We start from the raw sequence: 20,759 nt of genomic DNA, 5'->3' as shown, positions 1-20,759 counted from the left end.
CCAGCCTGGGCTTTCATGAATTCAGTCCGGATTGGCTTCCGGACAGAACAGATGTGCAGGAACGAAGGGGCGGCGCAGAAACCCCCGCTCCTCTCCCAGTTCTCAAACAGAGAAGGTCCCACAGCCAGGTCCCTTCCCCAGAAGGAACGGGGTTCTGCCTTGAGTTCCCCCCCCCCCGCCCCCCAGCGGCAGACATGCGGATCACGGTGACACACCCCAGCTGGGACGGCTGATGCATCATCTTGGCCCCCACACCACGCACGCGTCTGCCACCCAGCGCTTTCCCGGAAGCTGGGTTGCCATGGGCAACCAGAGGCCGTCTCTCAGCCACCCCAGCCCTCCTACGTGGCCTCCTCCCATCCACACCCCCGGCAGGGCTGGAAGAGGGGGCAACTGGCTCCCTCCCAGCGTGCTCAGCTCCCTGGCAGACACCCTTGGGTGTCCATCCTCAGCCCTGGGATTAGCAGGTACCCGCTGGGTGGTCAGTCTCCTATCCGTGGCTTTGTATGGATGGATCCCTCTCGTATTGGTCTACAGTCTGCTGTATTGCAGGCAGTGGTGGCGACATTTTGGGTGTGACCCGTGGGTCGCACGGCTGACTTGAGTTGGGACCTGAGCCCACGAGTGTCTGACCTGAGCGCCCCCTCCCTCCTCCCCCTCCCCCCCGCCCCCCACTTGTCCATTTTCTCCCCGAGCCGTCACTGCTCACACTCCGGCTCTCAGCCCCCTTCCCCACCTGCCGTGTCTGCGTCGCGCACGCGTCCACTACCTGTCAGGAACCTGCGTGGACGAGCCTCCCGTCTCCGCCTGGACGCCCTCCCGCCGACGAATTTTTGGTGTTAGCCCTACGGCCCCACGTACCAGGGTAAGAGAGACTCATTTCCTGCCCTGGCCCGAGGGACCGACTGGCTGGGCCTGCCTTCTGCCCAGCTCACCCAACTGGCGGTGGAAGAGCGAGTCTGGACACACTCTGAGTGGAGATCGCAGTGACTCCTATGGCCCGAGGTCAGGGTTAGAGTCTCCGCCCCCTGCACCGAGAGCTGGAGAGCTTGGCTCCGCCCCCTCTGCCTGGTGAATTTGATCTCTGGGACTTGCTGATACAGCGTAGGTGTCATTTCAGGAAGGGCCAGCAAGAGGGACATGCGTTAAAAATGCATTTTAAAAACATGCTGTGCTGGACCTGTGTTTTCCAAAAACTCCCATAGTCTCTCCACGGTCTCACTAATGTCTCCAGAGTCAGCAGCCCGTTGGCCTTCCAGAGAGAAGTGTATTCCTTGGGTGATGTCTAACACCAATGCTGGGGCATGGAGTCCGGCCGGCCATGAGGATTGTAGCTGGTCCTGGGGTCAGAGCCGGACATGGCAAGCACGTCGCATGTGGTATCACGTCAGCCCTCAAATCATCAGTCTTTTATTTTGGGCGGCCGGTGTGGGGGCTTGAACTCTGGGCCTGGGTGCTGTCCCTGAGCCGCTCTTACTCAAGGCTAACATTCTATCCTTGGAGCCACAGCGCCACTTCCAGCTTTTTCTGTGATTCATTGGAGATCAGAGTCTCACGGACTTTACTACCCCTGCTGGCTTCTAACCACGATCCTCAGATCTCAGCCTCCTGAGTAGCGAGGATGAGAGGCGTGAGCCACTGGTGCTCAGCTTTGATCAGTCTATTGTGATTCCCGTATGACCAGTCTTTCTTGCCCATAATCCTTGACAGGTCAATTTTTTAAAAAATGATCATTCCTGGGAAGGTGGCCTGCATTACGGGGTGCCCCAGGATGAGACAGGAGGATGACTTGAACCCAGGAGGCTGGGTTGACATAGTGAGACCTGACCCCTTAAAAATGAAAAGACGGTAGCAGCCATTCAGTGAGCTGTTTTGATTCCATACTTTCCATTAAAGTCATCACAAATCGTTAGTAATTGGAAACTACCTGTGCGTGAGGGTTTCCAGAAACAAGACGGACAGGTGCAAGAGGAGAAGGCTTCAGATCTTTCCTTGCTCGAACGCCCTGCAGTCCCCAGCAGCTGAAGTTTGCACTTGCAGGAATGGAACAATACACGGGGAACTTGCCCGTGCAGTAAGAGCTGGTAGCTATGGAAGCTACCCCTTTATAGTAGTGAAGATAACGGAATTGATCTCTCCCTCTTTCTTTCTTTCTTTCTTTTTTGTTTAAACTCTGCACAGCCACAGTGGATGCCCTGCCCTCCTCCCCCCACATGGCTGCTTGTCAGATTTTCCATAGAGAAGAATGGTACTTAGCCGGGCTCATAACCCTAGGCCATTCAGGAGGCTGAGATCTGAGGATCTTGGTTTAAATCTGGAATGAGCAAGTAAGTCCATGAGATACGGATCGCCATTTGACAGCCAAAAAGTCAGAAGTGGAGGTGTGGTTCAAGAGGTAGAGCACCAACCTGGAGTGAAAAAACTAAGGGTCAGCACTAAGACCCTAAGTTCAAGCCCTAGTACCAACACACACACACACAAATTTGTTTGGAAAACTTGTCCTGTATCGTGTTTGTCCAAATTGGTTCGGAAAACCTGTATTGTGTTTGTCCTTATACTCACTCTTTATTTGGATGTAAACACATGTCCATCTCTATAATACTGTTTCCATATGACTGTGATTCTCAGCGATCACTGTTGAGTTTTTCTCCAAGTGAACATATATGGAAAGAATTTCTAGAGGCTTTTACCCACTTCTGGCCTCCTCCCCTGTCTCCTTGATAGGAAGTGCCTTGTGACTGTGTAAGTCAGGAGCAAATCTTCCTTTCCCAGTGGTTGAGTCAGAAGATGGACAGAGAAGAATTCTTCTTTTCTCTTTCTACGTTATTTGGTCCTTCTCTTTTATGCTACATGTTTCCTCCAGTGTGCCCCACAATTGCAGTCTGGTGTTCCAGTATGACTTAAGCAAAGAAAGCTTTGCATCTTTTCTCCCCCACCACCCCCTACACCCCAACTTTTACCTCCTTGAATGTGCTGATCAGTTTTTATTTCACTTGAGCTTTGGGATCCTCTGTTTTTACCTGGTAACATCAAGGACCCTAGGGCTACTCCAGAGACTGGGGCGGATTCGCTTTCTACAAGGGGGTGGGCAGACAAGTCACCAATGTCACTTCACTGTGGGGAGTTCACAAGGGCAGATGCCCTCGCGGGGGAGGGAGGGAGGGACACACAACTCAGACGCAAAGTCAGAGGAGGTAGCTCAGAGGGGAAGACATGTAGACTGAGACCTGAAGTTATGTTCAAGGGAAGGGATCAGAAAGAGAGAGAGAGAGAGAGTGTGTGTGTGTGTGTGTGTGTGCGCGTGCGCACGCGCGCGTGCTTGTAGGGGGCGGGGCGGGACAGGAAAGGAAATGGCACACACCAGGGTTCTGGTTGCTTGAAATCACCCTGCAAAGAAACCTCAAGTCTGGTTTGATTTCCTTCCCCGCTCTAGAAGTCCAATTTCAAAGAGAAACACTTGCAAAATCTCGCAGACTTTAAACGTTTCCAGCCCACAGCTAGGGGCAGTGCTGGTAGAGAGGACCGACGCGCAGGAATACGGGGTGAGCCCTCCCGCCGGGCCGGGCCCTTTGGGTTAGGCAGGGTTGGCCTACCCAAGCAAAGCATTCCTGCTGGGGAATAATCCAGAACCCTCTGGAAGGAGGCTGCATTTGATGGGGCGCAGCGGGTGGTGTGAGCTGAGCCAGGCAGGACATGTATTTGTGGCAGCAGCGTGGGCGTGGGGCCTGCCCTGGGCCTGATCATTCGGGAGCGCGTGAGACGCCAGAGCCAGCTTCTGAGTTCTGAATTGCTTTGCGACCCACATTTGGCCGTGGACTCCGTGGGCTCACAGATGAGCCGTTCCCTGCCCCCCCCGCCCCCCTCCCGGCAGCGAGCAAGTAGGGAATCCGAGGACAGGCAGGCAGGGTAGGATTTTAAGCAGGGGTCGGGTAATGTCCGCTGAGGGTCTTGTTCTTGGGATTTGACACGCGTGCAGGTGGTCATTCCTGCATCCAACATGCATACTTCTCAGCGGCAAAAGTTACAAATGCCACGTCAGCAGGAAAGGCCATCAGACCTGTCCTTCTAGCTACTCAGGAGGCTGAGATCTGAGGATCACGTCTTGAAGCCAGCCGGGCCAGGAAAGTCCTTGAGACTCTTATCTCCAGTGAACCACCAGAAAACCAGAAGTGGTGCTGTGGTTCAAAGTGGTAGAGCACCAGCCTTCAAGCCCTGAGTTCAAGCCCTACAGTGACCCAAAAAACCCCCCCAAAACACAAAAACAATTAAAAGTGATTTTCCAAGTATAAATCCAGAACTTACTGGAGAATGTGTTAAAAATGCAAATCTGCAGCTCCCTCTCCACCAGCTGTATCAGGAACCAGGATGAGCCCAGCAGTCTGGTTTTACAGCCTGGGGGAGATTGACATGCACGCTGAGCCTCAGTTAGACAGACTACAGGTAACGGTCAGTCAGCCCTGGGCCAGTGTCAACCTCTTTTTTCTGTTTCTAACTGCCCCTGAGGGACGGTTCTGTGTCTGGGTAGACATGAGAACTTACACCTGTTTTGTTAAAATATCAACCCTGTAGTTAGCTTCGACCATTGTACATTTGTTAATAGCATATGACGAAGCCCACAATGACAGAGAACCACAGTTAAATTCTGTAGTTCCATTAATACCACCAGAGCAGTAGCTCCCTACTCCCCCCACTTTTTTTTTTTGACAATTCCCTGCAGTAAGGAGATGTCACCCAAAACATACGTCCAAATGTGTATCACCAGCACGAACAGTTGACGAGATCACACCCCAACAACGCTCTTTTCCTGGGCCGTCCTACTGCAAGGGTCTCATTCATAACCCGTTAGGTTGTTTTTCCAAGACACTCGTGTAATGGGACCCGCGTTCTGACACGTAGACACAGTGGGATAGTTTTGCATGGATCTTGGATGACCTGTCTCTGGGGGAGGTGGGCAGGGAAGCTGCTGTCCTCCATCATGAGGACTTGGCTGTCAGGGACTGCTCTGGTATCTATAGCTGGGTGACCCAGGATATCTCCATGTGTTCCCTGAGCTCCTGAGCCTTCATCCGCCCAAGCGGATACTTCTGTCTGCCTCCTAGTGGTGCCATTGCTGGTGCCGGGCAGTGGTAGCTGTCATCTGACTGGGGTGGAGGGGAGGGATGGTACTGTTACCCTATTTTGCAGAACACCATCTGTTTTTGGTTTTGTTTTTTGGGTCCGGTCATGGGGCTTGAACTCTGGGCCTGGGCGCTGTCCCTCAGCTCTTCAACTCAAGGCAAGAGCTCTACCACTTGAGCCACAGCGCCACTTCTGGTTTTCTGGTGGTTCATTAGAGATAAGAGTCTCACGAACTTTCCTGCCACCAGCTGAATTCCAACCTCAATCCTCAGATCTCAGCCTCTTGAGTTGCTAGGATAACAGGGCGTGAGCCACCAGTGCCAGCGAGGAATAGTTTTGAAAAATAAATTTCTCTTATAAATGCATCTAAATTCTGTATACTCTTTTCCAAAGTGTAAGTCCATTTGTTTGTTTTGGTGCCAGTCTGGGAGCTTGAACTCAGGGCCTGGTCGCTGTCTCTGAGCTTTTCTGCTCAAGATTAGTGCTTTACCACAGCGCCACTTTTGGCTTTGGTTGGTGACTAATTGGAGATAAGAATTTCACGGGCTTTTCTGCCTGGTTTGTTTTCAAACCTCGATCCTCAGATCTTAGCCTCCTGAGTAGATAGGATGACAGGTGAGAGCCACCAGTGCCTGGCTTTACGTTTACTTTGATACGAAACATAGCCCCCCAAATCCTCGTGGGCACTGAGACGATGATGCCGTAAGTGGCTTGGTGTCCCCCCACCATCACGCTGGGTGGGGCTTCCGGGAATGCCCGGGGAGACGCTGGCTTTTTCTGGAATATTCGTGCCTACTGGGGACTAGGGGTGACATCTCCATCTAGGGAGCTCTGCGAACTGGAAACTCAGAAACCCGAGGCAGTGAGCGCGTGGTCGAGCCAGGGCCGGCTCGCCCACGAACCCCAGAGCCGAGGAAATCCAGCTAAGATGCTCTCGTCTCCCTGGAGGTCATGATCGTGGTTGGCGGCCAGGCGCCCAAAGCGATCCGCAGCGTGGAGTGCTACGACTTCGAGGAGGACCGGTGGGATCAGATCGCCGAACTCCCATCCAGGAGATGCCGAGCAGGTAGGCCCCCTACCCCCATACCCCAGGCCCCACACCGGCTGGTCACTGCTGCCTGCCCCTGGCTGGTCCCCCCTCCATGCTGGGGGTCAGTCCCTGCTCCTTCTTACCTGAGAAGTTTCCACATTAGCAAACCCCCCCCCCTTCCACTCACACACGTGGTTGGGAGTTCAAACCCATCCAGGTAAATAGCGTGCAGAGATCCATCATGACTTCCCGGTGTGTAAAGTTTCACACTGGCCCCTGTCACGTGTCTGTCGCTCACGTGCTTGGCTGGCTGCTCCCCAGGTGTGGTGTTCATGGCCGGCCACGTGTACGCCGTGGGGGGGTTCAATGGCTCGCTGAGGGTGCGGACGGTGGACGTGTACGATGGCGGGAAGGACCAGTGGACGTCCATCGCCAGCATGCAGGAGCGCCGCAGCACGCTGGGGGCCGCTGTGCTCAATGACCTGCTCTACGCCGTCGGGGGCTTCGACGGCAGCACGGGTAGGTCTGGGCCACGGCCGCCACATGGGGGGGGGTGGGCGCGGGTCACCGTCCACCCAGGAGCGGACCAGTCCATCCCCCTCACGGTGCGGGAGGTTCCAGTGGGCGACTGACTGACTTGCCCCGTTGCGTTGGGCATCATGGCGGGAGTGTGTGACAGAGCAAACACGGCTGGCCTCAGGGCTGGGAAGCCAATTATATATCACACGATGATCATTTGGGATCCTCTACCCCTTTCGGTGGCTCCTTCAGAGACTCGAGGCCCTTCCGCAGCTCTCCGTCCCCTAAAACTCCACCATTTTCCAGTTGCTCCTTCATGAGCCTATACCACAAACCTGGGCCTGTGCGGACAGCCGGGATCCAAACTCTACTGCCATCCTCCTTCTTAACCCAGCTTGTGGGGTTAGTTCGGGCCATCTTAGCAACAGAATAGCAACCAACGCATCTCCCCCCCACCCCCTCCCGTTTCCCATGTTCCCACTGTGTCTAGAAACCTGTTCCTTGGGAGATAAGACTTAGAACAAGAACTCCCTTGGCTGGAGGAAGCCTTGATCTCTGGTCCAAACCCCACTGCACAAAATGAGAAACTGAGGCTCAGCGGTTGAAGGAGGCCCAGATCAGACCCTACTGCTAGGGCTGGTCTCTCTCTGTTTCACTACATAGTTGTCTCTGAAGACAGAAACTCTACTACCCTAACGTCCTCGTCTTTGGCTTCAGGGGAGATGAAGAATCAGTGTTTATCACTCGTCTGGATTCCGTTTCTTTCTTCCCGGCCTTCTCTCACCCTCGCTCCTGAGGCTTAGGGTCTGTGGCTCCCCAGAGGCTGTGTGTGTCACACAGAACCTGGGGACGAGAGGGCAGAAGGGCGATAGTGTGTCGTGTAGCACCAGGAGAATCTCTGACTTAAGGGATGGCTTTGAACAGGAGGATATTGCTTTCTTTACCCGTGCAGTCGGGAAGTTGTTGGCTGCAACCAGAGCACCTCAGCCAGGGCATTTACAGTTCCCTAGGGCCCTCCCTCAGCGTCACAACAGAGCCACTGTAACTCCAGCCAACACATTTTTGCCCCAGGCAATACACAGCAGGAAGAGGTAATGCCGCAGGGCCGGTTCCAGAAACTGGCATTTCCACCCAGGTGTCCTTGGCTCAGGCTCCTCCCCCACCCCCTCGAGGGAGGGGCATCTTGGAAGGCCAGTGTTTGGCCTTGTGGCTTCTCAGCTAAGGGGAGAAAGGGGAAAGGGAAGTGGAAAAGGCGTTTACGTGGAATTGGGGTGTGTGTGTTTAGCTATTTGCATTTGCACCCTGCCCCCTCGAAGCTCACCTGTGCCAGTCACCCTGCCCTCTCGAAGCCCACCTGTGCCAGTCACTCTGCCCTCTCGAAGCTCACCTGTGCCAGTCACCCTGCCCTCTCGAAGCCCACCTGTGCCAGTCACTCTGCCCTCTCGAAGCCCACCTGTGCCAGTCACCCTGCCCTCTCGAAGCCCACCTGTGCCAGTCACTCTGCCCTCTCGAAGCTCACCTGTGCCAGTCACCCTGTCCCCTCAAAGCTCACCTGTGCCAGTCATCCTGCCCTCCCGAAGCTCACCTGTGCCAGTCACCCTGTCCCCTCGAAGCTCACCTGTGCCAGTTATCCTGCCCTCTCGAAGCTCACCTGTGCCAGTCATCCTGCCCTCTCGAAGCTCACCTGTGCCAGTCACTCTGCCCCCTCGAAGTTCACCTGTGCCAGTCACCCTGCCCTCTCGAAGCTCACCTGTGCCAGTCATCCTGCCCTCTCGAAGCTCACCTGTGCCAGTCACCCTGTCCCCTCGAAGCTCACCTGTGCCAGTCACCCTGTCCCCTCGAAGCTCACCTGTGCCAGTTATCCTGCCCTCTCGAAGCTCACCTGTGCCAGTCACCCTGCCCCCTCGAAGCTCACCTGTGCCAGTCACCCTGCCCTCTCGAAGCTCACCTGTGCCAGTCACCCTGCCCTCTCGAAGCTCACCTGTGCCAGTCACTCTGCCCTCTCGAAGCTCACCTGTGCCAGTCACTCTGCCCCCTCGAAGCTCACCTGTGCCAGTCACTCTGCCCTCTCGAAGCTCACCTGTGCCAGTCATGTCTTCAAGCCTTCTCCCCCCCCTCACTCCCCCAGTCCCCATAGATAGACAGAGCAGGTGTGTCGAGCCAGCGGTGCCCAGAGAACCGCCTCCTCCCTGTCTCCCCCCCCCCCCCCCCCGCAGCGGGGAGGCCCGCACCATGGGAATCTCACCGAGTTCTTGTCACCCAGGCCTGGCGTCCGTGGAAGCCTACAGCTACAAGACCAACGAGTGGTTCTTCGTGGCCCCGATGAACACGCGGCGGAGCAGCGTGGGCGTGGGCGTTGTGGAGGGTAAGGAGGTGGCCGGGGGTGGCGGCTGGTCCTGCCCCACGTCCTCTGCCTGCCCTGGCGCTGAGCCTTCAGCTACGTGGTCGAGTTCACTCGTGAGAAAGGCCACGTCTGCAGGGACGCGAGACTTGGGTCAGGAGACCGATTCCCAGAGGGGCTCATGGATGCGCCAGGGGAGGATGCTAGTACCCAGCTCAGGCCAGGCTTCAGCCCGGGTCTTCTGACTCCTCGTACAGTGCCCTTCTGTAGCTCCACTCCTCAGATCATTGGTGGTTCAGAGAGGTAGCATTGCACAGACGTGTGGAAGTTCAGTGGGATGTCCAGTGCTGACCCCTTGACCTTCCCCACTGCGGGGGGCATCCAGAATGTCCATTGCGTTAAAGTGTGTGCACAGCTGGGTACCAGTGGCTCACACCTGTCATCCCAGCTACTCAGGAGGCTGAGATCTGAAGATCACAGTTCAAAGCCAGTAAAAGCCTGTGAGACTCTTATCTCCAAGGAACCACCAGAAAACCAGAAGTGGCACTGTGGCTCAAGTGTTAGAGCGCTCGGCTTGAGCTGAAGAGCTGAGGGACAGCACCCAGGCCCAGAGTTCAAGCCCCATGACCAACAGAAAAAGGAAAAGAAAGGCTCAGGGTGGCTTCTGAAGAGCTCCTGGCCCCAGCTGAGGTCAGGTGCCCCAGTAGGTTGCAGACATGGCCTCAGCTGCTCACTGTGTTCCAGGGAAGCTGTACGCCGTCGGGGGTTACGACGGGGCCTCACGCCAGTGCCTCAGCACCGTGGAGCAGTACAACCCGGCCACCAACGAATGGACCTACGTGGCCGACATGAGCACCCGCCGCAGTGGGGCAGGTACGTGGGGCGCAGGTGGCAGCCACGCCGCCACTCAGACCCCTACCCCTCCTTTCCTGGGACTCTGCAAGATGCCATTAGTGTTTCTCACCCCTAGTGTTTCTGGGGACTACAGCGTGGTGTGTGTGTGTGTGTGTGTGTGTGTGTGTGTGTGTGTGTGTGTGTGTGTGTGTGTGTGTGTGTGTGTGTGTGTGTGTGTGTGTGTGTGTGTGTGTGTGTGTGTGTGTGTGTGTGTGTGTGTGTGTGTGTGTGTGTGTGTGTGTGTGTCTTGTGGGTGGGTGGTGTTCCACCACTTAAACCACAGTCCCACTACCAGCTTTTTGGTGGTTCATTGGAGATGAGAGTCTCACGGATTTTCCTTCCCCGGGCTGGCATCCCAGCCTCCAGATGAGCTGGGGGTTGAAGTCATGAGCCACGGGTACCCAGCAGGCCCATCTGTACCTCTTTGACAGTGAAGGATTGCCACACGGCCGGGTGGCAGACCATGTCCTGATGCACCCTCCCCACGTCTCGGTCTGGCTAGTTTTCCCGTAGCTCTAAAGGCTGAAATAGTCTTACCAGGGTCATGTTCCGGCTACAGATTTGGTCATGGTTACAGCGTGTGGTTCTAGGAATGGCTGCAGGTCATAGCGTTAGTAGCTGGAAGGGTTAGGGTTTTCTCTCTCGGATTGGTTCTTTGCACTCTATAAACGGTCTGAGTCCCATTCCCACAGACTGAGACTCCATCTCCATTCCCGCTCCCCCCCCCCCCCCCCCCCCCGTCCCCTTCCCCTGCCCTGCCCAGGCTCAAGGCCTCTGCTTACTCAGACCCCTCCCATGGGCCTCTGAGATGAGGGGGAGACAAAGCAGGGGAGGAGGGGACCCTGACGGGGCTCCTGAACAATTCCAGCAGGATCGGGGCACCGCCGAGAGCCAGTTCGACCTGCCCACGCCACCGGCCACCGCTGCTTTGTCTCTGCTGGCCGCCGGGCATCCCCTTCTGACCTCTGGCCTGGGCTGGGTCCCCTGTCTGTGTCAGGGCTGCCAGGCTGGGTCCCCAGGAGAGGCAAAGTTCCTCCAGAGCCTGCTGATTTCTAGCCATTGTTGGTGTGACATCGCCATCTGCTGTTTCTTCAGGAGAACTGCAGCAGCCTCTGGTTTACAGGCCTCATGGCCAGGATGCAGCCTCTTCACTAAGGGCTGGTTGTCTAAGGGGCCTACCAGGCCATCCCACCTCCCTCCCCCTACAAGAGGGGAAACTGAGGCCCAGAGCGGGGAAGCAGAGCCGTCCTCCTTTGTGGGGGGCGGCCCTCGTCTCCTTGGCTTGCCCGGAAGGATCCGGGACTGGTCCGTGAGGCCACTCAGGCACCAGCTCAGGTGGACCCACCTGTGAGCCGTCCCCACCAAGGGAGAGAAGAGGAGAGGAAAAAAACATAGGCCCCTGGTGTGACACCGGGAAGGTCTCCGTGGTGGTGATCTTGGCTCCCTAGTCTCAACTTCTCATTCTTACTGGGTGAATAGAAGGCTGAGTAAATACAATGTTGTGGGGAAATGATGCACTATAAATAGTAGGCTCCCTCCCCCCAAAAAAAAGGGAAAACAAGGGTAATGTTGCCACGCAGAAATAACCACTGGTGCTTTATGTGTCATCCCTCTCCCAAATATGTGCGCGTACATGTTCTCTTTATTTATGTGGTGGTGCTGAGCTTAGGGTCTTATGTGTTTGCTAGGCACAGGCTCTACCACCCAGCCCTTCCATCCTTTCCTGTGCTGGTTATTATTATTATTTTTTTTTCCCCTGCCCTGGCATGTGCTTGGACTACCATCTTCCTCTTTTAAGCTGCCCTTCACCCCTGCATAGTTGGAGCTCCAGATGTATCCCACCACGCCCGACATCTTCGGTTGTGATTGAATCTGGCCGACTTTCCTGCCTGAGCTGACCTCGAACTTCGAGTCTCTCATTCTCAGCCTCCAAAGAGTGGCTAAGATTACAGCTGTGGAGGGCACTGGCGCCTGGCCTGTATGATAATTAATACAGGATACTACCAGAAATGAGATCGCATTTGCTTTGTGTTATGACATCTCCAGGCTGCCAGTCTTTTTTTTTTTGTCAGTCATGGGGCTTGAACTCTGGGCCTGGGCGCTGTCCCTCAGCTCTTCAGCTCAAGGCGAGCGCTTTACCACTTGAGCCACAGTGCCCCTTCCGGTTTTCTGCTGCTTTATTGGAGATAGGAGTCTCACGGTCTCTCCTGCCCGGGCTGGCTTTGAACCGCGATCCTCAGATCTCAGTCTCCTGAGTAGCTGGGATGCCAGGCGTGAGCCACCAGCACCTGGCAAGGCTGCCAGTCTTGACATGCAGGCAGCATGTCAGACATGAGCACTGACTCTTGGGTCACCTTGCGGGATGGGTGCCCACACCTCCTGGCTTCTGGCTCAGGTCACTGGACCTAGGCCGGGACCCTGCGCACTCTGCCTTGCAGGGGTCGGAGTGCTCAGCGGACAGCTGTATGCCACCGGCGGGCACGACGGGCCGTTGGTGAGGAAGAGCGTCGAGGTGTACGACCCGGGGACAAACACCTGGAAGCAGGTGGCTGACATGAACATGTGTCGACGTAATGCAGGTAACGCGATGCGTAATGCAGGTATTACCTGCAAGGGGGCGGGGGTGGCCTTCCTCCCTGCAGATGCTCACTCAAAATGACAAGGACAGGGCCTGGAACTGAGCGGAGTGGGCCTTGGGTTAGGGGAAGGGAGCACTGGGGATCTTTGGGATCTAAAAAGCTCATCACGGGGCCCGCCATTTAGCGCAGAAGGGTCCCTTCTCTCCAGGGAGGGAAGGCGACTGTCACGGTACCCAGATGGCTACAGACGAGAAGAGCCCTCTGTCTGGCCACCACCTGCCCCATGCCAAGTGGCTTTGCTGGTGGCTGAGCACAAGGCTCATGGACACAAGCTACACCATGCCACTTGGGTTTTCTTTGTTTCCTCTGGACTAGACAAACCCCTCTCACTCCCATGTGAGCCTCATTTCCTTCCTTGTAGGGAGAGCCAGAATCCCGATGGATTCTCTAGTAGATCTACTTCCTTTAACCCCTTCTGTGTACTTCCTGTCTCATGCGTGTCCTCCTCTCTGTACTTCCTGTCTCTGGTGAAACCACTTCCTTTATTCTCATGTACTTCCTGTTTCTAATAAAACCACTTCCTTTATTCTCTGTATTACCTCTGTCTGGTAGAACCCCTTTATCCTCTGCTTTGTACTTGCTATATTTCCTTCCCTTCTCCTTTTTTTTTTTCTGTTACTTCCCGTGGAATGATTTCCTGGAGTATTTAGGTTTATATTTCTCGGAGCTCAAGTATTTCAAACAATTTCCTTTTAGAACTTGGCCTTTTGGGTTGTGTCTTTTGTAATCGATCTTGCTCTGGAAGAAAGTTCGCTTGGCCCATCTTCCCAGCCTAGAAAGTCTCACAGACGACTTCCAGGCGGATTTATTTCCTTTATTCTCATGGTATGTGTTTGCCAAGCCCATTTGGAGCTGACTTGTGATAAACCTATGTTTATCACATGTGATAAACCTAAGCCACCTGAGCCCCAAAGCCAGCCACTCTATGTGAAGGAGTATGTTCTGACGTAAATGTGTGTATGTTCACATATAGATACTGTTTAACTCAATGACAAAAGTGAATCATTCTATTCTATTGCTTTATGAGGTGCTTAAGAAAAACTCATGTTACCACCAACATCTTCACGACAACACTAAATTTATTTACGGGATTTTATTGATTTCATTCAAGGTTGGCCCTCTACCACTTGAGCCATCTTCCACTTCTCAGAGTTTTTCTCTCAACACTGATCATAACCACTTTTGATCACCTCATCAGTCCCTTAACTTAAAAAAAAAAATGTACACAATTTGTTGGACTGTGGCCTTTGAAAGTCTTGATGAATGGTAATTACATTCCCACCAGCTCTGAGGTCAGGATGCAACAGATGACAATGCATCTTCTGGGGTCCCAGCTCCCCTGCCTCCCCGGGCCCCAGCCCCCCCGGGGTCCCCCCTGGGGCTTTCCACTGATACCCCTGGTGCTGCTGGCCCCCAGGGGTGTGCGCAGTGAACGGGCTCCTGTACGTGGTTGGAGGTGACGACGGCTCCTGCAACCTGGCCTCGGTGGAGTACTACAACCCGGTCACCGACAAGTGGACGCTGCTGCCCACCAATATGAGCACGGGGCGGAGCTACGCAGGTCAGTGCTTTGGGCACTGGGTGGAGCTATGCTGATCAGGGCTTGTTGCTCCTCCCACTCTGGGTGGGGCCATGAAGATCACCATTTCCCAGGTCCCTCCCACCCTGGGCGGAGCTACACCAGCAGGGTCCCGGACCCCACCCACCCCGTGCTCCTGCAGCCGAGTGTGGGGTTGTGAGCTTGCTGATTTGGGGTTAAACACACAGAAGTGTCACTTGGCTGTCATTCTTGTGCCATGGCAGGTGCTGCAGGAGCCTGAATGCAGCTGCCTCAGAACTTTTCTGTTCTGTCATTTTTGGTCCCGGTGATTGAACGCGGCCTCGGGCTTGCTAGGCAGGTGCTTTCCTGCTTTAGTGTGACCTATGAGCATCCCACACATGGCTTTTTCTTCATTATCGACTCTAGAGGTAGATCCGAAGGGGACAGACACACGTGCAGTTGTGTGTTCAAATCCACTGGCCAAGTGAGTCTAGCATCTGAAGACAGAGGAAACTTCTCGGAAACACAAAGATTCACGGCTGAAATTATTTAGTAGAGCATGACTTTAAACTATCCAACACGCTCCCTTCCCCTCCCCCCCACCTCACCCCCCCACACATACCAAACCCCAAGAATGACTTAATGTTTGGCAGTACAGAAATGGTGAATTCCCGGTTAAATGCTTACCTAGTGAAAAGCACAGGAGATACTGGAGATGGAGATGGAGAGGTCAGGGGAGTATGTAACAATGCATGTGCCGTGTGTGTGTGTGTGTGTGTGTGTGTGTGTGTGTGTGTGTGTGTGTGTGTGTGTGTGTGTGTGTGTGTGTGTGTGTGTGTGTGTGTGTGTGTGTGTGTGTGTGTGTGTGTGTGTGTGTGTGTGTGTGTGTACCGGACAGCCACTGCTTCTGGACATGGACTTTGCGGTCAGCTCTGCCACTAGCCCCGGGAGCTGAGCCAGGCATTCAACTCATGAAATCTTCAGTCGTCTCCCTTGTGAAGTGGGAATAAATTAGATGCAACCTCTGAGGGCCGAGTTAGAGAAAGAGAGAGAGAAACAGGACAGTAAGTGTACAGCGTTGCCCGCAAGGCCTGCCTGGCGCCGGACGCCACTTGGGAAATGATTGCCATTGTTCCCAGAAGCCAGGAAATATTCCAAAAAGATGATGGTGCTTCTATTCAAATGAAAGGATTAGAGATTTTTTTTCTTTGTGTTCTCCAGTTCCTCACTTTTTCATAATGAAGCATTCTTATTACTTTTTACAGTTAAATGGAAGTTCATGGGGAAAAAAAAACGATTTAGCATAATGGATAATGGCTCCACACCTGTAATCCTGGACGCTTAGGAGGCTGACGTTAGGAGGATTGTTGTTGGAGGGTGGCCTGGGTGAAAAGGTCACAACACTTCCGTCTTGGCCAGGAAGAAGCTGGGCATACGTTTGTCATCTCAGCTGTGTGGAAATCATAACGGGAGGGACCGAGGTGCAGGCAGACCTAGGCAAAAAGCAAAACTGCTATTTGAAAAATGATGAAAGCAAAAAAAGGGCTGGAGATGTGGCTCAAGCAGTAGAGTACCTGCCTAGCAAGTACGAGGCCCTGCATTCAAACCCTAGCAGTGCCAAACAAACGCACACCAGAAGTTCCACCCTTCGAAGGGCTCCTCAACTTGGTGATGTTAACTGGGGTGGGAACTCAGGAAAGTGGGTAGCAGCACTTAGACTGGGATCTAGAATTCGTGTTTCCGTGAAGTCAGTCTACTCTCCTTTCCAGTTCATTCCGCTGTCTTCTAAAAGGAGATGTGAGTCAACCATCCCTTCTCCTAAGTAATGCAGCTTTGGTGGTATCAGCATAGTTAAGCCTACCTGGAGGCCCGGGAATCTGAGTCATTATGATATGTGGGGTGCGACCATCTTCCTGGAGCGTTGGAGGGCCTTTGGATCCAGTTGATTTGCGTAGGGCCTGGCCTTGCCCAGCCCGGCAGGGCAGAAACACCTGGTAGTGTTGGCAGCCCCAGCCCAGAGGCCTTTTATTATTTGGTAAGACGGGTGCCCGTTCCCGTGGACTTTAACAGGATGTCTGATGTTTCACGAACTCAACAGGGACCCTTCGTTCCCATGGCGGAGTTAAGATAACTTTCTTTCCCTCAGGTGTCGCTGTAATTCACAAGTCCTTGTGACCCAAACTTCTACTGTCAGAGCTGGAGGAGAGAGAGAAAGAGAGACACTTGGAGCAGAGGACCAGAGCCGGAAGTGACTCACCGGGGTGCCAATGCGGTACCAGAGCACTGTCCTCCACAGCGTGGATTCTAACGACCCGGCTCCTGCTCCAAACCAGGTGCTTCGGTCTCTGTCCTGAGCAGATTCCTACAGGTTATAGGATTCGTCTTTAATCTATAGGTTATAGATTCCTGAAAACCCCAGCAGCACCTTTTGGACTTTTTTTAATGGCATTTCTACAGGGGTGGGAGGGAAGAAGACCCTGTGTGTGTGTGTGTGTGTGTGTGTGTGTGTGTGTGTGTGTGTGTGTGTGTGTGTGTGTGTGTGTGTGTGTGTGTGTGTGTGTGTGTGTGTGTGTGTGTGTGTGTGTGTGTGTGTGTGTGAAACGTGTGCTAGTCCACTGGATTTCTTTACTACTGATGCTTTCGCCATGCTACAAATCAAATCTCAGTGACCTCACCTCAGGGCGGTCCCGTGGGACTGTAGACTACTGATGCTTTGTCTTCCGGAAGTCTGGTTGGCCAGGCCGGGGAATGTCCCAAAAAATACAACCGGCCAGGCAGGCAGCTGTGACCAGGCCTGACACGTGACTTGACCCCCCCGTGGCCCCGCATGAGAGCCGGAGCCCAGCACCCGCCACCTGCCAGCCCGTCGGCACTCTTCCCCCCAGGCTGTCCTCTAGGAAGGAGACATGGCCTCTCTCTCTCTCTGGTTGCCGATGTCATGGATTCTTCCATGTGAAGATCTTGTGTGTCTTCAGCAGGGAAAAGGAACCCTTCGGAGAAGCCCCAGGGCAACACACTGGAGGAAAAAAAAAAAAAAAACTATATAAGAAAAGGAGAAGAAATACAAGGAGTGGTGTGGTGAGGAGTCGGCCCTTACCCACAACGCGCTGGGTTTTCCCAGGCCGGGACAGCCAGGCGAGGCTCCTCAGGCCTGATGATTGGCCGTATGGAGATGAATAAGTGAAAGATGCTCTTGAGCTGTATGAGGCCACGTGCCGGCTGGGGATGGCCCCTGCCACTTTGGAACGATGCTCCAGTTCGTCTGCTCTTGTTGTCTTCCTTTTTATGTGATATCTTCCCATTTCAGGGTCTGTACCCCTCTCTCCAATTTCTAGAACAACCCACCATTCCCCCCTCTTTAACCCTCCCCCCCCCCCATGGCTTTCTCAGTCAGGGAGAAGATGGCAGTAGACCCTGGGTTTGAGATCTCCCTCCAGTGATCCTAGCATTTCAAGAGTTTGAGGAGAGCTTTGAACTCACAGGTGGTGGTTATTAATTAAGGCCAGGACTTCAACCATGTGGAGAGGGAACTTGGAGCATAAATGGTGTTGTTTGCATTAAAAAGAAAGAAAAAGAAGCCGGGCGCCAGTGGCTCACGCCTGTCACCCCAGCTACTCAGGAGGGTGAGATCTGAGGATCACGGTTCAAAGCCAGCCCGGGCAGGAAAGTCCGTGAGACTCTTATCTCCAATGAACCACCAGAAAACCGGAAGTTTGCACTATGGCTTGAGTGGTAGAGCGTTCACCTTGAGCCAAAGAGCCGAGGGACAGCGCCCAGACCCAGAATTCAAGCCCCACCACCCGCCAAAAAAAGGAACCTCGCTTTCCAAACCGAGCAGCTTGCTTGTGTTGGGGTTTCTAGCATGGGAGAGGATGCCTTGTGTCTGGAGAGCAGTCTCACTCCCACCGAGGGACTGGGGTTTAACCCAGGACACCCAGAGCGTGGTGAGCCCTGAGGTTGGGTTTGCCTTGCCAGCTGTCTCCTGAGCAGATGTTGGGGTGGTTGGCAGCCTTGGCGCTCCCTGGCCCTGCAGTTAGAAACCCGGGAATCCTCCCCAACTCGACTGTAGGTTTATTGGGCACTGCCATGGGACTCTCTAGAAGATGACATCTCTCTCTTCCATATCAAGCGAGGGCTTAGCACCCTGGCACCCAGGTGGGGTCGGGCTGCGCATACCCAGCTGTGCGGAGTCTGGGCCACGAGCTAGCCAGGGGCTCCTCTCTGGGCAGTGGGGATCCTGGACTTCAGGGCTCAGCCTGGCTCCAAGTTAGAGACCGGTCGACTGGGCTTTTTGTTCTGGATGCATCTCTTCCGGCCCCAAGGAGATCTGGGAAATTTGGGGGGTGGGGCAGGGGTGATAAGGTGAGGTTGGATGTCTCATCCGCATCCGATGAAAGTGGGTGGGGAAGGCCTGTCTCTCTGTATCATCATCCTAGCCATGTTTTCTGATTTGGGGGTGTTGATTATTGTATTTCCCCTCCTAATCTGCCTGTCCCCCTGGGAACCACTGCCCCTCCCTCCCCCAGTCCGGTCCAATGTTCATCTCATCCAACCCGAACACCGGTACGACCTCATCAAAAACGCCAATCTACAACTAGCTGTCCACAGGTACCGTCCTCACCAGGTACGATTCTCAGGTCCATCAGATCCGCTTTCAAGCCTGCTGGTCACGTGGCTGGCCGAGTCTCATTTCCTCCCCCGACTTGTGAACACAGAGAGTCTTGTCCATCATCCTGTCCGGTCTGGTCTGGTTGCAAACAGCTTCAACACCACTGAGAGACCGATTTGGACCACACGTGAGAAAGAAAGCCCACCTCTGTCCCCAAGTTCTTTCTCACAAGTACCCAATAGCATCGCTCCGTCTGGAAAAAAAAATTGCAGTATCATGCAAATGAAGTGACCTCACGTTCTCCTATGCAATAAGAATCATTATCACGACAAGCCGCGGCACACGACCCCCTCTCGGGTCTGGAGCTGTCTTCCTTGGATAGCTTGTGTAATGTCTGTATATTTCTGAGCCAAATTTTTTCTTTTTCTTTCTCTCTCTTCTCCGGCTCTCTTTGTAAAGTTTAGCTCTCAGGCTAAAAGTTTAATGTAGACTTTTTTTCCCCATAAGATCCCTTTTGAAGATAGTTGAATCACTTTTTATTGTCCACGGTAACGGGACACGATGTTTGGTATATGTCATCCGTTCTGTCCACGCCTGTGGCCTCCTTTCATTAACTTCTCACCTTCCCGAGATGGATTTCTCAGTAGTTCCACATAGACAAGTCTCCTTTTGGGTTTTTTTCTCCTCCCTCCCATGCCCTATTTAAAGAAGACTGCTGAATTTAAAGACAGGTGCTGGTGTTTCTTGAATCGCTTGGGTGTAACGCTGAGCTGAACTTGACGCTCTACTGCATGTCTGGTCTCTGGAATCCTGCTTTCTTCCGGACCCGTCTTGTGGTGGCTTTCCCTGGCTGGCATTGCCCCTGGCACATGAGGGCTCCCTGCTCACCCCCTTAGGCTTCCCGGGTGCAGCAGGCTTATCCCTCACGGCCTTCTGCTCCCTCGTTCTGCGGGGGTAACCTGTGGGGAACATGTTAAGCACACGCGCTTCAGGGGTTCACACCAGGCTTAGGGGTGATGTATCTTTTCACTCCAAGCTAGCTTCTGTGTATTGATCTGCTGTTAGCCTTCCTGTTACAGTTTGTTGTTTCCTTTTTAAAAATATTTTTTATGAATGTTGGGGACAGATGTCATTAAAATGGCCTCCGTGTTTAACCTGGGAGCTGCATGGAGCCGGGGGCGGGGCGGGGCGGAGGGGCACAGACTCAGATGAGAGCGAGGAGGAGGCTGGAATGTATTTTGTGTTCGAGCATTTGCACTACTTAGAGTCCTGGCTGCTTCCCGTTCAGCTGTGTGCCAGCGGCATCCGGCGTCGGGGGACGGAAGAGCGTCCTCGGTGGCGGGCAGCCACCGGCGCCTGGTGCCACCTGCATCCAGGGACTCGTGGGTACAAGTATCGGCCACGGCGTTTGCCGGAAAGCAAATTGCCTTCGCGCTGCCTGCTTACCTTTGGCTCTGAAATTGTAAATTATCTCCCCCCCTTTTCAGTGGCAATAAAGAACCCCATTGGACTAAGAACCCCTTTGGGGCCCATGATAATTGGAATGCAGTGTGTAAAACACACTTTCCCGGAATGCATGTGTGTGGATGCTGGGTCCCCATCCATGCTGGGTGACGGGTCATCCCCGGATCTCTGGCGGGCCGCACGACGCAGTTCCCAGGTCAAGCCTTTGGTCCCGCGTCCTCTGCATGGATGCCGGGGACCAGGTTCTTCTGGAACGTGTGATCCCTCACAGCGACTGTGGAAGAAACCTCCCTCAGATGTCTTATTTTCACAGAAACCGCACTGTGGTTTCTCATGCTGTATGTTTAATAAAAGCCAAACGGTGGTGGAAGACTTTCTCGTGCGTCATTTCTACACTGGTGGGTCTACTCATCATCTCCGACGGGAAATGGACACTGAACTCCCAGCTGGTCTTCCGTGGATAAACTTCTCCCCCCTGACCCGTGGGATGGGGGTCTGCCTTCACCTGACCCCAGCACACGGTCAGACCCCAGCATTGAGGCCTGGCGAGGAGACCCTCTCCAGCGGGTGTCAGGGGGTGTGGACTGTGGTCAGGTGTGTGCACT

General features: G+C 54.1%; 1 protein-coding gene across 6 annotated transcripts in view; it reads left to right on the top strand.

Moving 5' to 3' along the window:
* The window catches only part of LOC138804465 (kelch-like protein 3), a 95,623-nt gene extending 75,416 nt beyond the window's left edge, over nt 1-20,207 (top strand). For all 6 annotated transcript variants that reach the window (XM_069988729.1, XM_069988733.1, XM_069988728.1 and 3 more), the window contains 7 exons: nt 6,067-6,184; nt 6,470-6,667; nt 8,931-9,032; nt 9,753-9,881; nt 12,341-12,481; nt 13,959-14,102; nt 16,228-20,207. In XM_069988729.1, coding sequence (XP_069844830.1) covers nt 6,067-6,184; nt 6,470-6,667; nt 8,931-9,032; nt 9,753-9,881; nt 12,341-12,481; nt 13,959-14,102; nt 16,228-16,256 — 861 coding nt within the window. In that variant the 3' untranslated portion in view covers nt 16,257-20,207. The remainder of the gene's footprint in view (nt 1-6,066; nt 6,185-6,469; nt 6,668-8,930; nt 9,033-9,752; nt 9,882-12,340; nt 12,482-13,958; nt 14,103-16,227) is intronic.
* The last annotated feature ends 552 nt before the right edge of the window (nt 20,208-20,759 follow it).

Source organism: Dipodomys merriami, unplaced genomic scaffold (assembly GCF_024711535.1).
Source record: "Dipodomys merriami isolate MVZ:Mamm:240054 unplaced genomic scaffold, mDipMer1.0.p SCAF_366, whole genome shotgun sequence".
NCBI classification, from domain to species: Eukaryota; Metazoa; Chordata; class Mammalia; order Rodentia; family Heteromyidae; genus Dipodomys; species Dipodomys merriami.
Note: the sequence above shows the minus strand (reverse complement) of the source record. Positions and strands in the feature narration are given on the sequence as shown.